At 41.9% G+C, this 15,336-nt stretch overlaps 1 protein-coding gene across 2 annotated transcripts in view; it reads right to left on the reverse strand.

Annotated features, from left to right (window-relative positions):
- The window catches only part of CYFIP1 (cytoplasmic FMR1 interacting protein 1), a 98,727-nt gene that overhangs the window by 20,422 nt on the left and 62,969 nt on the right, over positions 1 to 15,336 (reverse strand). For both annotated transcript variants that reach the window (XM_066579384.1, XM_066579377.1), the window contains exons 24-25: positions 6,946 to 7,089; positions 6,019 to 6,109 (exon numbers count right to left, since the gene is read on the reverse strand). In XM_066579384.1, coding sequence (XP_066435481.1) covers positions 6,019 to 6,109; positions 6,946 to 7,089 — 235 coding nt within the window. The remainder of the gene's footprint in view (positions 1 to 6,018; positions 6,110 to 6,945; positions 7,090 to 15,336) is intronic.

The raw sequence follows: 15,336 nt of genomic DNA on the forward strand, positions 1-15,336 counted from the left end.
TACAAACACTCAAAATATACTGAAACGCTTTTTAAATTAATGTTACTTTTACTAAAATATTAGTCTAAAATGTCTAAATGTCTAATTTTGTGTAAGTTCCCCTCACGCTACTAAACAAGCTTTTTTTTGGAAGGCAGACACCAAGAATCAGATCACTAAGGGGTTAAAAAATAAACTAGGAGAAAAGGCAATTATTGCATTCATTTGTTTTTCTTAAGCAGTTCTACATCTTTGTAGGAGAGTTGTGTGACTGCATGGGTCAATACACTGTATAATAATTGGCATCCGCATGGCCTATTAGTACTGCGCATAAATTAGAGAAGATGCAAGGACGATGGACCGTCTGTCAGGACAATTAAAAGACGTTTCCCAAGCAAAATTTACGGCTGGAAAACTTCAAAAAGATGCAGCTTAACATAACTACACCAGAATTCTGGTGTCAGGACAATGAAAAATAACTAGTTTTGCCCAAGTTTGAAATGTATCAAGCCCCTTTTTCGGAGATGCACAATGGGCTGCGATGGGCTAGGAAACATGGGCAGGACTTCAGTGTCACATGTAGTGAGACTCCAACCAGCTACCTCACGCCTGGCATTGTTTGAGCCCTACACCGTTCACGAATATACGGACATGAACCATCTATGTAGTAAGATGCTAAATAGAGATGAGCGAGCACGCTCGGATAAGGCAGTTACTCGGGAGAGCCTCGCTCTTCAAGAGTAACTGCATTCTTGTCCGAGCAGGCTCGGGGGAGCGGCGGGGAGTAGAGTGGGAGATCTCGCTCTGTCTTTCTCCCCCCCCGAGCCTGCTCGGACGTATGCAGTTACTCGAGAAGAGCGATGCTCGCTCGAGTAACCGCCTTATCCGAGCGTGCTCGCTCATCTCTAATGCTAAATATTTGGGCTAAATGCAATACAAACATTTTTGCAGCCAGCAGACTGAACAATATAAACCAAGGCAGGTCATTTTTCTAAAAATGAAGGAAAATGTGTGCAATTGTCTCCAGGAGGTTTGTGCAGTGAAGTATCATTTCAGTTCTATGCAAAAAATATATCCAGAAACATGTACAGGATTAGTACAACGGATTAGGACTTCAGCCCCATCTCTAGCTCACAAATCCCCTCTGAAGGGCTCACACGACAGATGACACATTTTAGCCCTGTATCGCTGGTTTTCAGTAAAGCCAACAAATACATTTAAAAACTGACCTTTAGAATAAAGCCAAAGAGTAAACCTAAAAGAAAAGTAGAAACACATCTGTACATCAAGTGCAATATCAATTTTTTAAAGTATGACGGGGCCGCTATCTGGGACAGGTGGCGGATTAATGTGATGAAATGGCTTCATCTGTAGTTTTCCTCTTGTGCTGCACTACCCATTCCAGCTGGAGAAATAGAACAGTTTCATACTTCAACTTTTAGACCCAAATATTACATAAACCATCTACCTTGTTTACGCATTTCTAGAAAACCGCAATGTTTCATGATCCAAAAGCAATGTTTTCCTACATTAGTAAAGTTAGCGGCTGCTTGTAATTTGTCTCTTCAGTCTAGATACTAAATAAATGTAGTCTGATTTATACTGGACACAAACAGAAGTCTGGCTAATTAATCCACTGTTGCCATCATCACTTTGACCTGATAATGTAAGCAACTGAGGACTAAATACAGGATAGAACTGCAGTCTTATCCATAGATGGTAAAAAAAAAAAAAAAGGTTAGAACATGATGCCAATGATTTACACCCATATTTAGGCCTCATGCACACAGCAGGTCTGGATTCTGGCTGTGGAATCCCGCACGGAATCCGACCCTGACCGCGGCGGATGGGCCTGCGTACCTATCATCTTCTTTGCCGGTGTCCGCACGGACCGGTATTCTTCCAACTTCTCTGTACTGTGGATGGTCCGCACGGCTTGCCGTCGGACATGCGCCGTACAGATTTTTTTTTAAACTCCTACTTTTAATGCGGAATCCCTGAGCCATCCGCAGGGTCAATTGCAGACAGGCTGTGGGTTGGATGGCTTCCAATGACTTCAATGGAAGCCGTCTGGACAAGAACCGCAGGAAAATATAGCATGCTGCGATTTTTCATCCGTGAGCGAAAACCGTAATTGGTTTCCGCTCGTGTGCATGAAGAATCATTTCTCCATAGCATGCTATGGAGGGTTATTGCTGCGGAATCTACAGGCGGATGCCAGCCCCGGATTCAGCAGCAAAAGTCCACCCGTGTGCATGAGGCCTTATTCTTGGAAGTTGGACGATAGAGTTTGACTTCCAATTCTCTTATTTGAAAAGGGCTCTGTGCAGTCTAGTCAAGTTCTTCCACAGCAATCCTGAAAAACTAATCTTGTAGAGAGCACAGGTGTTAAAGTGGTTGTCCAGTTGAAAACCATTGATGGCTTATCTGTAGGATAGGTCATCAATAGTAGATCAGTGGGGGTCTAGCAAAAACTTTCTGACTGTGAGGGTGATCAATGAGTGGGACAGGTTACCACAGGAGGTGGTGAGTTCTCCTGCAATGGAAGTGTTCAAACAAAGGCTGGACAAACATCTGTCTGGGATGATTTAGTGAATCCTGCCCTGAGCAGGGGGTTGGACCTGATGACCCTGGAGGTCCATTCCAACTCTACCCTTCTATGATTCTATGTTGTTCGGCATCCTTGCCAATCAGCTGTTCTCTTGGCTGGTGTACTTTTGGACTGAGCTGATTTCTGCAGGAAGCAGAGAGCTTTGTTCCCACTGCAGTGGCTAGGCTTGGTAGAACAGACAAAGTTCCCATTGTAATGAATGAGAACTCTGAATGTAATACCAAGGCTCACCGCTACAGTGAGAACAGAACTCTCTGCTTCCTGCAGAAATCAGCTCTGTGCAAAAGTGCACCAGCCCAGAGAACAACAGGTGATAGTCGGCCACCAATAGTTTTCAACTAGACAACGCCTTTAATTCTCAGAAGACGGTCAGTCAAGTATAAGATGCCCATTCTCTTACAGACTGGTAAGAAAGATGTAAAAATTGACAATTTCCTGGACCACGCGGAATATAAGAAGGAGAAATTTGAGTAATTTTTTGTGTGTTCTTTTCCGACTGTGTGAATTTAAGGACAGTGTTCCTCTATAAAACTCTACTGCTGGCACTATGCATATGGGCAGGAAGCATCCTTGTGGCATCTACCAAACCCATATTTGGCTGTCAGATCAAGTGTTTTCCAGCACTCCTGGCAAGACATGCTCATGCTCTAGGTGGTATGACGCACTGTACTCCACTGCAGCAACACTTGTCATTAAACAAAGCATTCCTGTGTAGCGCTAATTGGTCATGGAAACCAAATGCAAGAAAGTGAGGAACAGTTCTTCTGTTAACGATGTCTCCACAGACCAGGTCGATGTTGTGACAGAGGACAAAGAAAAAGGATGGGCTGCATGCTCTTCTCCAAAGATCCTCTAGACATGTAGTACAAATGATACGTCACGATAACCTTCCACAACTGTTTATGTATTTTTTTAAATTTTTTTTTTAATAGAGTCATTAAAGTGGTTCGTTCTACTCAGTCCATGGGTTTGTACGATTTTAGATGGAAGTCAATGAAGGAATATTTGGAGTTTTTACTCTATTCTTTTGTAGGCATTAAAAGTCATCAAACTTCTAAACCAAACTTCTTGTACAAGAAGTGAAAGCTCCTGTTCTGCACTCTGCTCAGTGTATAGACTCTTCCACCCACCCGCTCTTGGAAGAATAGTCAGTGACATTCCATTGTGAAGGTTACTGCTGTGCTATTTTGAGAAGCAGCACAATATGACAGGCAGCTCAATGAAGAGAAGTAACAGAAATGTGAAATGAAAATTATTTACCCAACAGCCTTCTAAGTGAACGCTCTGAACAGGCATGAAGGAACGAAGGCTGATGAAACAGTTGTGACACACACATGAGGCAGCAGTTTCTGTGATGTCCACCAAGCTGGTTCTGCATTTTTAGATGCAAAAGCTCAGCTGCATTTGGAATAAACTCCTAGCCGAGGGGCATCTCATGTAATTTCCATAGTTAGGCTAACAACTAATGTCCATAAACTGCTAATAAGCAATTTTGAAACTCCAGGCCGAAAAAAAAAAAAATAACACACACTTAACCCATTAGTGACGAAGCCTGTTTGTACCTTAATGACCAATTAATTCATTTTTTAGTTTTTTTTCCAATCGTTGCATTCCAAGAGCCATACCTTTCTAATTTTTTCATCAACATGGTCACATGGGGCTTGTTTTTTGCAGGACAAGTGGGATTTCCTAATAGTATCATTTTTAGGTACATATAATGTACTTTGTAACTTTTGTTTTGTGTTTTTTTTAGGGGGAAAAAATTTCTGCACTTCCGACACCATAAAAAATGGGGGGGAAAAAGCAAAAAAAGGGACTAAATAAATAAAGTGATAAGACTATTCCCTGGCTAAGCATGGGTCTAGTGATAGAAAGTTCATACAGTTTTTTTTGCATTTTGTCGTTTTTGTACACAAAGAAAACCCTTTTGCATTCTAAGAAATGTAGCAATTTTTATTTTGCCATCGACAGAGCTATATGGGAGCTTGTTTATTCCACAATGAATTTTAGTCTTTATTTATCCAGTTTTTTCGAACTTATAACATTTTGGTTGCTTTTATTTCTAAAGGGGAAGATTAACAAAATCTGCAATTCTGGCTTGGTTTGTATTTTTAATGGCGTTTAGTATAAATAAAATTTTTAAATAACTCTGCAGGCCGGCACGATTAGGTCAATACTAAAACTAGCTATTTTCGCCATGGTTTTGTATTTTCTCTTCATGATGTGCACTGTGCGGGTTAGACGAACTAACTTTTTTCTTTGCATGATTACGAACGCAACAATACCACATGCGTGAATTTTTAACATAGTATAAAAAATGTCTTTTTTATACTATAACTTATTTTTGTCCCAATAGGAAACTTGATTATCACCCTAATTTATCATTCTTCTAACATACTGCCATACTTCAAAGGTTTCTTTGGTCCCTGCTGTTGGAGCAAGTGCCGGGCTGTAATTTTATGGTGTAATTTATAGATAAACAGTCCAGGGCAGCCTTGTTACCTCCTCACATGCCCCACTCACTTTTTGGAAAAATTGCAGTACTAGTGCAAAAAAAAAGTTGCAGATTTGTGCAAAAATTTGTGACTATTTTTTTTTTCACCAGAAACTGGCGTAAAAGCATTGGTAAGTGTGCCCCGATATTTTTCATAGGACAACCTCTTTAATGTGCTCCAATTTTTTATTCAAGACTTGTCACAACAAATGCACACAAAATACAACATAATGATCAATGACAAAAACATTGCATCAACAACTAAAAATGTATAAAAGGCAGTTGGATCCGATTATTTGGGTGGCGCAGAAGTAAAAACACAACATGTAAAAATAAAACATCACATATTGATGTCGATGTTTGCCCATATGTTCCATAATGGCCGCTTTTGTGTGCTGTAGCAAGAGGCGATCGTAGCTGCATTCATATTTATATGCATACTACTCTAACATTCATATGCAGCTTTGTTCTTTTTAACATTACATGCACTTTTGGTGTGTTTCAAAATATTTTTTTTGATATCTTCTATTATTGGTTACATTTATCTTCATCCTGCACAGCACTCACCATTTGCCTTTCTTGTTCTATATACGGTTTTTGTGTGGAAGCTATTGCCATTTATTATACAAAAATATAGGTCTGCCTTTTTTTCTATTAGTTTTGGATTTTATTATCATATAATTTCCAGACTCCCTCACTATGAAAAACTTTTCACCTTCTGCGTGCATCAAGGTCTTCGTATAAGTGCATGTTACAAGCGGTTTTTTCTTATACCTCAGCTCTAATTTGCATGAGAGACTGGCCTTGAATGTTGGCAATTATTTCTCCAAGTAGCACAAAATTCTGCACACACAACATTTTCATCATAATAAGCATATAAAAAGGAACACAATGTTCTCATCTGAATGGAGTGTGACACTATGAGAGAACAAACCTGGGGAGCCATATTCATGTCTGGGCAGCCTGCAGATCTTAGGCATCACTTCCATCAGTGTATTCACATACTGGAGGATGGTGCCTTGCAGCTACAAGTAGAAAGCCACTGTTAGGCACATAATTCATGTAGTAGTAAACTATACCTACATTATATCATACATTAGACAGACAGACAGGACAGACCATCTTTAAAACTTCCAAAAACAGAACAAGAGGAAAAAAAAATACTTAAGAAAAATATGAAATCCTTCACACTCCCTTTTAAAAACCTATTTTATTGATGCACCTATAATTAAAAACTAAGATTTACCTGTTAGGGCTGTGCAGTTCAACTTTCATGTGACTTGGGAGACATGTATTGTGTGCACTTCAAACACTACATGAGTTGCAGAGGGATTGATTGAGACAATGACCGACAAAGACTTGTGTTAATAGTGCTGATGTTGTCACAGGTCTAGGTCTGGGCTCACGGACTATCATCTTGAATGCGGTTCCAAACCCACATATGGCTCCTATATCAATCAATCAGACTACTTCCGCCTGACAGAATTCTATAGGAGGAGGTATGTACATTTGAATGCCTGCTAATTGGGCTAGTAGCCATTCTGTGGGCAATGCCATGTTCTTTTAGGATCAGTACCATGTGGCTGGCACAGTCATGTGGTGCTGATATTACTTTACTGGCACTATGATTTGGTTAAGAGAAATACAGTATATGCATCATAGTGCTAAATATCTGCAAGACGACACTACTGCTTAGCTGTATGGCTTAGTTGCAGGGCTATCAAATTGATACGAGAATGATCAGACATAGGTATGTTGTGCATGTATTTCTATCCTACCTTTAAAAAAAAAAAAAAAATTGCACAAAATTACATCCATTAGAAGTACAGTGCAAAAGGGTCATATATAAAGTAGTACTTACCAGGCTCTTTACAACTTTCAGCAATTCCTCCATCACCACAGCAATTCCTTGGTATCCTAGAAGACGGCAAATCACTCTAAAGTGTGGGGGACCCACAAAGTTCCGGTAGTTGCTGAAAATGCTGTTGTATGCCAGGTTCAAATTCTGTGAAGGCAAAAGAAAAGGTTTAGTTGAGATACAGGTACACTATACACGCTCACCAGATCTGAAAATGTAACCAGTTCTCATTTTTGTCAGTGTTTAGGCAGTTCAACATGGCAGTTCCACAGCAGTTTGCTTCAGAACGTACCACCAGTTTACACCTTCAATGCATTCTCTTCACATCCGTCCATCTCTCCCATACAACTCACTTCCCTAAACCACCTCAAACCATCAGATTCCACTGTGCACAAAAGTTGCTCTCAGAAATCACCCAACCACCTGCTACTCATTGCAGAGGACATCTGTCCTGGAGCACCCTCTACTACTAACTTCATATTCTTAACTACACCACAACGAAAGTCGTAATTCTGTTAAACATTAGAGATGAGCGAACGTGTTCTTAACGAACACTTACGCACCCGGACACCGGCTTTACCGAGGACTTCAGTGTCCGCGCGTAAAGATTCGGGGGGCGCCGGGGGGCGGGGAGAGGCGCGGCGGCGCGGGCAGCAGCAGCGGGGAACAGGGGGGAGCCCTCTCTCTCTCCCTCTCCCCCCCACTCCCCGCCGCACCCCCCCCGCGCTGCCACGGCGACCCCCGAACTTTTTTCACCCGAGCACGGAATTGCTCGCTAAGTTCGGTGTTCAGGCGAAAAGGGGCGGAGCCGAACACGTTCGCTCATCTCTATTAAACATTTGTTGTATTCTCCATCTCTTTTAACTGTGTGCAATAGAACTCCATTACAACATCTTTTCACCTTTTGGCCCTCTCAGGAACATGACTTCCAACAGTCTCACACTGCTTTCCTTGCTGCTCTATCGTATAGTAGGGGCTACACTTTTCCTATACCCCCAAACCTGAGAGAAGTAGGCAATCTTTCTCCAGAATGCCCTTTTAGCTCATCATCCCGGTCCCCTCACTCACATTCCCATATTTTGAGGTCCACATCCTCACACTATTGCATCCATTTTCCCAGTTAGTGGTGATTGTCTACTGCCCCCATCCACCCCAAATCATCCCACCAGTTCCTGGATCACTTTGCCGCACTGCTTCCCCATTTGCTATCCGGTGACATTCCAATTTTCATTATGGGCTACTATTATCACTACTGACAATCTAATCTCCTTGCCTGCCTCTTACTTTTCCCACAAAGCTGGTAATACATTTGATTTACTCTTCTACCAGCTCTGTTCAGTCCCTAGCTTTGTTCCCTTTTTCTGATCTCTGAGAAGAAACTTTTCTCCTTTGCTGTCTAAAATTTATCTCAGGATACTCCTACATATAATAACACACACAGAGAATTCTACAGGCTGTTAATCACAATTTACTGGACTACTTGTGTAATCAACTCCCTGCGTACTCTCTGTAGAATGTAGAGCATGAAAAACAGATTATGAGAGGTCTCAAAAATTCCACAATTACAGCAGCACCACAAAATAATCCTCACAAGAGGAGAGCAATCTGGCCTCCACTCCACTGGTATTGCACGCTCTGTCACCAGACCCGGATAGCAAGATCCAAATTCAACAGTCCATTTAAGATACAGCTGAGCAGCAATTTCAGGGAAGTTTGTTTTCCATATATACTCACACCGAGATCCTAAGATCAAGTCGTGTTTATGTCAAAGTACATATTCTATAGCCATGCAACATTTCAACCATAGTGTGGTCTTTGTCAAACCTATGCTTGAAAAAGACCACACTATGGTTGAAACATTGCATGGCTATGGAATATATGTACTTAGAAATAAACACGACTTGATCTTAGGATCTCGGTGTGAGTATATATGGAAAACAAACTTCCCTGAGATTATGAGACAAGAAACAGTCTTTACTAAAGCGACAAATGACCTCTTGACAGCTAGATCTAAAAGTCACAAATTCTGCAGAAATATCCAGCAGAATCAGTACAGAATAGACACAGTCGATCACCAACTACTCTGTAGGCTCCACTCTATTCGTCTTAAAGGGCTATTGCACAGATGATAAACGTTTGAGGAGTGGTGCTCTCACCATTGAGACTCCCACAGATCCTGAAAAGAAGGGCCCCATGCCCCCTCTTCTCCTCACTGTAGGCTCACTGCACCCCTTGTACTAAAGCAGATACTGAATGGAGCAGCAGCCCAGCATGCGCAGTGCAACTTCATTAAGTTTAAAGGGGCTAAAGGAAATAGCTGAGTACAAGTGCCCAGCCATCTCTCCAGTCCCACTGAAGATGGATGAAGAGGTTTGCCCGCCACTCTATTAAATCTCCTTCTCACTTTAGAGTGTGCACAGAGTCCGCAGTGAGGAAAGGATCACACGGGATCTCTGTTTTGATACCACTGTCCCTCCTCTATAGAATCCAGGTTTGCCTCCACTTCTCCCATAGGGAAAATGGTGAAAATTCATGCACTTTAGCGAGAAAGTATTGAGTTTACAAATCAGCCCTATTGAAGTTTCTGCATCCCCTAGATTTTGTAGTATAGCGTTATTCACAGTGTTAGAGGTAGAGATAGTTGTCCTGACACGTTCCTTTTTCAGGAAATGTCACAAATGTTGAAATTGGTAAAATTAAGTAGAAGATCAAATTCCAGTCACAAATCTAAGAATTGCCTCAACATTCCATCTACAAAAATTATCAATAAAGTCATGTATGGCCTTGAACTTCTAATGCCTCAAATCCCTCTAAAGTGGCTAGGACCTGTACCCAGGGGGTCTCCCACATAGATGTAAACTGAGTAAGGCCCTTTGCTAATGATCTTTGATAAAGTTCCTCCATAATCCAAACATCTTATTGCTGTCGTACTGCACCAGTTTTTTGGAATGCACTACCCCAGGCAAGTAGGTTAATTACCAAAATCCAGTTTTAAAGTGGTTTTTCTATTTCTGAGATTGAAGACTAGAGATGAGCGAACGTACTCGGTAAAGCACTACTCGTCCGAGTAATGTGCTTTATCCGAGTACCTCCCCGCTCGTCCTGAAAGATTCGGGGAGCGCCGCTGCTGACAGGTGAGTTGCGGCGGGGAGCGCGGGCGGGAAAGAAGGAGAGAGAGATCTCCCCTCCCTTCCTCCCCGCTCTCCCCTGCAGCTCCCCGCTCCGCGGCGCTCCCCGAATCTTTCAGGACGAGCGGGGAGATACTCGGATAAAGCACATTACTCGGACGAGTAGTGCTTTACCGAGTACGTTCGCTCATCTCTATTGAAGACCTATCCCCTCAGGATCAGTGGGAGTCCATCACTAGAGCCAGTGTTTTAATGTACAGAGCCGTTTTGTTGCAGGACGCAGACAGCTCCATACATTGCAGTGCCATGTCAGGCCACTGTGCATGGTATGGAAGTGAATGGAGGCCACTGCGCAATGTACAGCAATTAGTTGATTGTTGGGGTTCCCAAGCAGCAGACCCCCACCTACCACCTATTGATGACCTATCCTGGACCACTGTGCAGAACAAGCATTTTTCCTCGTGTTGCCAGATTGTAAATTGGGACCTCACTACTATTGTTCTAATTGTTTATTGTGTAATACTGTATCTCACTTTTGATCTGGTTTGTTCACGTACCCTCCGATTGCTATATTGTTGAAGAATATGTTTGTGCTATATAAATCATCATCTATAAATGGGCAACATATCCTGTGGTTTAAAGCACATACATAACACCTTAGTAGTAATGAGGATAATAAAGATATTATCACAGATGTTTTCAGTGACAGAGAAACCCCCACCCCTCCCGAAAACACACATTGTAATTCTGTGATAAGATAAGCTTTTTCTGAGAAAAAGATTATGCCATCCTGCACATATATAGCTTTCCATCTACCTAGTAGTGGTACGAGGGACAATGACAGCTCAACTATATGTTTGTTCAGAACATCCTGCAGCCACATGTGTTGTCTTTCATGGCAGGACTTCAAAGGGGCATTTTCCAGCAGGATAATGCTCAACCACACTGCGAGGGTGGCACAGGAATGTCTCCACAATACTGCTACACTTCCATGGCTTGCCTGGTCACTAGATTTATCACAGATGGAACATGTATGGGACCATCTGGGACACCAACTTCGACAGCCTTCGAGCTTGCGCGATATGCCACGGGATATCATACGGAATCTGTATGTCTCCATGCACGCCCGTATCACATCTTGCATCTAAGCTGGAGGCGGCCCAACAGGGTACTAGAGTGTCCATGCCCGCCTGTATAACATCTTACATCCAAGCTAGAAGTGGTACAACAGGGTACTAGAGCCTCCATGCCCACCTGTATCACATCTTGTATCCAAGCTAGAGGAGGAACAACAGGGTACTAGAGCCTCCATGCCTGCCCGTTTCACATCTTGCATCCAAAGCTAGAGGAGGTACAACAGGGTCCTAGAGCCTCCATGCCTGCCCATACCACATCATACTAGAGCCTCCCTTCAAGTGTTTAGTTTTCCACAATACATTATCCTTTTGCTCTGATTTTCTAATTACTCACTTATATCAATGTTACAATCGACATAAGGTTTCATACAATTCCAACAACTCCTAAGTGCTTGTTTTTACAATGAAGGTATATACAGACATACATCACTAAGGCCACCAATATCTCTCAGACTATATGTACTACACGACATAGGATGAGCAGTTACACGTGCCTTGTTTTCTTTAATTTCTAATGAACTCTTAATATAGCAGATGCTGCACAGATTAAGCATGACCCTGTTCTGAAAGACTGCTTTGGCAAACTGAGCTTTGATTGTATTTAATTAAAAGCCTCTACCATGTCAAATCAAGCTTCAGCACAAGAAGAGATGGAGTGGGAGTAAATGTTAATTCCGTATGGGCGACGGAACACTCACATCCATTGGCTTAAATAGAGGCCATCCACGCGGAATCTGTGTATGCTACATTAGGAGCAATTTAGCTCTAAAATATGTAAAGAGATCAAGTACAAATAGTTAATCAGCAATTCTATTACAAACCCAATGGTCAAAACCGTGTAGTTCATCCATGCCCGTCTTCAGCAATGGGAATAAAGGATGAAGCTTAGATGCTGCCACAGAAAAGAATGTCATAGAATGAGAAATACCTTTGTGAATAAGTTCTAACTATTCAGACAGATTTCTCATCCACATCACTCGTGGGGCAACACATAAAACATGTCTTTCACCACTTTAGATGTATATCCCACAGTGATTTATAAGGTTGTGCCCCACTTACACACTAAACTGTAATTTTAACCCTTTTCAATCCAATTTGTATCCTGGTCTTCCTAGGGGGCTTACTCTTTTTCTGCTGTTATACAACGGCGCTATATGCTGGCTAAAGCCAGTACTGCATGAGGTGACATGTTGGATAGGCTCCGACAGCAGAGAGGCTGGCAATATACAGTAAGAGAACCCCGACGGACGTCTTCCAACATCGGAGCTGTATAGCCTTAAATCATAATGTCTTCAGAGGTTAGACAGTGGATTGGAAAGGGTTAAAACAAGTGAAAATATGAAGAATGTTCTTTGTGTTAGAGAATATAGCTTTTTTTTTTTTTAAATGAATGGACACTTTATTAGAGACTCATCTGGTAGCACATTGGACCTCCTATGGCCTTCAGAACTTCTGCAATTCGTTGTGGCATAGTTTCCACAAGGCAGTGAAACCATCCTATAGAAATATTGGCACATGCAATCAGGATAGCGTCTTATAGTTACAGTAAATTAGATGGAGGTACTGACATACTACGAACAGCTGACGGGAAATCTTCATCAATTTAAGCTGTTTGTGCCAAATTCTAACCCTCTCATCAGCAGGGTGCAACAGAAATCTGGATTCATCTGACCAGGCAATGTTTTTGTGATTTTTTTTTTTTTTTGCACCCTTTTGCTCACTGGCGTATTGACTCCAGTGTGAGTGTCACTGCTATTGGAATCAATGTTAAAAGAGTGATGAGATATGCACTTGGACTAGTTGGACCATTGGTGTTATATTCTGCTGCAATTTACTTAAAGGGGTTGTCTCGCGGCAAGCATCAAAATTTTACCTTACCCCATTCCCCCTGTCACCCCCCTGGCATAAAATAGCAAATTAAAGCGGTTTTTAAACCGCTTGCTCCTCACCGATCCGACGAAATAAGTAGTTTAAAAAAATCTTCTCCCTAAGATGGCCGCCGGTCCTTTCCCAGGGATGCACTGCGGTTTTCTCCCATGGTGCACCGCGAGTCTTCTCCCATGGTGCACCATGGGCTCTGTGCGTTCCATTGCTGATTCCAGCCGCCTGATTGGCTGGAATCGGCACACGTGACAGGGCAGAGCTACGATGACGACGCGGTGACAAGGCAGAAGACCGCACAGCGCAAGCGCGTCTAAAAAAGCAAGAAGCCAGCGAAATTAGACGGAGCCATGGAGACGGGGACGCCAGCAACGGAGCAGGTAAGTGAATAACTTCTGTATGGCTCATATTTAATGCACGATGTACATTACAAAGTGCATTAATATGGCCATACAGAAGTGTATAACCCCACTTGCTGCCGCGAGACAACCCCTTTAACTTTGTCAAGCATGTTGCCAAAACAATTCTTGACATCCTCCTCTAACCCCTTTCATTGACGACTTATTTACATTAACAAGTTCCCCTTTTGCTAGATGTTTATTCTCAATCAAAACTTTTTTGATACACTCTCGCCCCCGTTGCATGAGAAACTTCTAAAAGATTGGCAGTTTTTGAAATACTGCCACAGCTGGTCCAACGTCATTGACCGTGCCTCATTTGTAATCAGATTGCTTGGTTTTCCCCATCTAATATTGGTTCACACTGAAACGTGCTCCGCCAAGAGAACTTGAACTTGCAATTGTTAGATCGCTTATACAATATACTGAAAAGTAAAGTAGACCATCTCCTCTGTAGCAAGAAATGTAGGACAAAGTGCATCAGTTCTCGGTTAATAAACAGCCCCCCTGTTCCACAGTGCTGTACAGAGCATGTGCTGACATCTGTCTCTGTCCCCAGTGGGGCTGGCGATTTAACATCTCTACCTCATACTAATAGTATGTCATGGAAAGGAAGGGGTGGAAATCGTCTGCGACCATACAAGGAAAATAAAATTGGAAGATGGCAACAAAGTATCATCTTAGAAAGTTCCGTGTTGCACGGCTCATCAACAGCCTGCAGTGTCTTTAGTAGTGGTCTGTCCTAAACAGAAAGTCTGTCCTCATGCTAGCTTGCTCCTGTCTGTCTAGTGGTGATCTCAAAAACAGGGGCAGTTCCAGAGTCCACTGCTCATAAGGACATAAGGCGATGTGAGACGAGCTGAACAGGGGGGAGGGTTAAAAGATAAAAAAAAAAATCTTTTTATGTCTTTTAAAAACCAAGGCAACCAAGCACTCAGGGAATATGCGCTCACATGTGAATTCATGCAGCAGAGACAAAGGAGTCGTTTCATCAGTGTCCCTGGAGGACAGGAACACAAGTGACGGGCGCAGGGAGCTGGCAGACTGAGGAATGCAGGAACTGATCAGCCACAGGTGCCGAATCCCATCAAATAGATCGGTGAGCAGTTAAATCACAAACAAGGAATTTGCAGAAGACAAGTTCACTTCTGTCAGCACGCTTGAGGTAGGCAATGACTTTTAACTTGGATCATGATGAATCCAGAAGGATTTTGTATCTCACAAATACTGATATATACCAAACATGTTATGTGTTGTCATTCATTCCACTTACATCTTAAGTGCTTGTGCCGGGATTTTATTTAAGGGATTAAACCTGACTGTATTGCACATGATGACTTTATATTACTGCTAAAAATGACCTTGTGCAATGATGCAGTTACCAGCATACAGGTCATTTGGACCATCTAGTGTTTGTGACATTGTGTCCATGTGCATGGAAAGGAAAGGTCTCCTAAACCAGTAATAATCGAATAGACAGCTACTGAATGCATCCTCCTTATATCATGAGAATACGACATTGACTATGTTTGGGTGTATAAATAGGTATCCTTTCCGACTGCAGACATAATTTGATAAACTGATACTCCATTCTCGAGCCATATTTTATATATATATATATATATATATATATATATATATATATATATATATATATATATATACACACATACACATATATATACACATATACATATATATACACATACACACATATATATACACATATACATACACATACACACATATATATACACATATACATATACACACATACACATATATACACACACACACACACACACACACACACACACATATATATATACACACACACACACACACACACAC

Source organism: Eleutherodactylus coqui, chromosome 1, assembly GCF_035609145.1.
Source record: "Eleutherodactylus coqui strain aEleCoq1 chromosome 1, aEleCoq1.hap1, whole genome shotgun sequence".
Taxonomy (NCBI): Eukaryota; Metazoa; Chordata; class Amphibia; order Anura; family Eleutherodactylidae; genus Eleutherodactylus; species Eleutherodactylus coqui.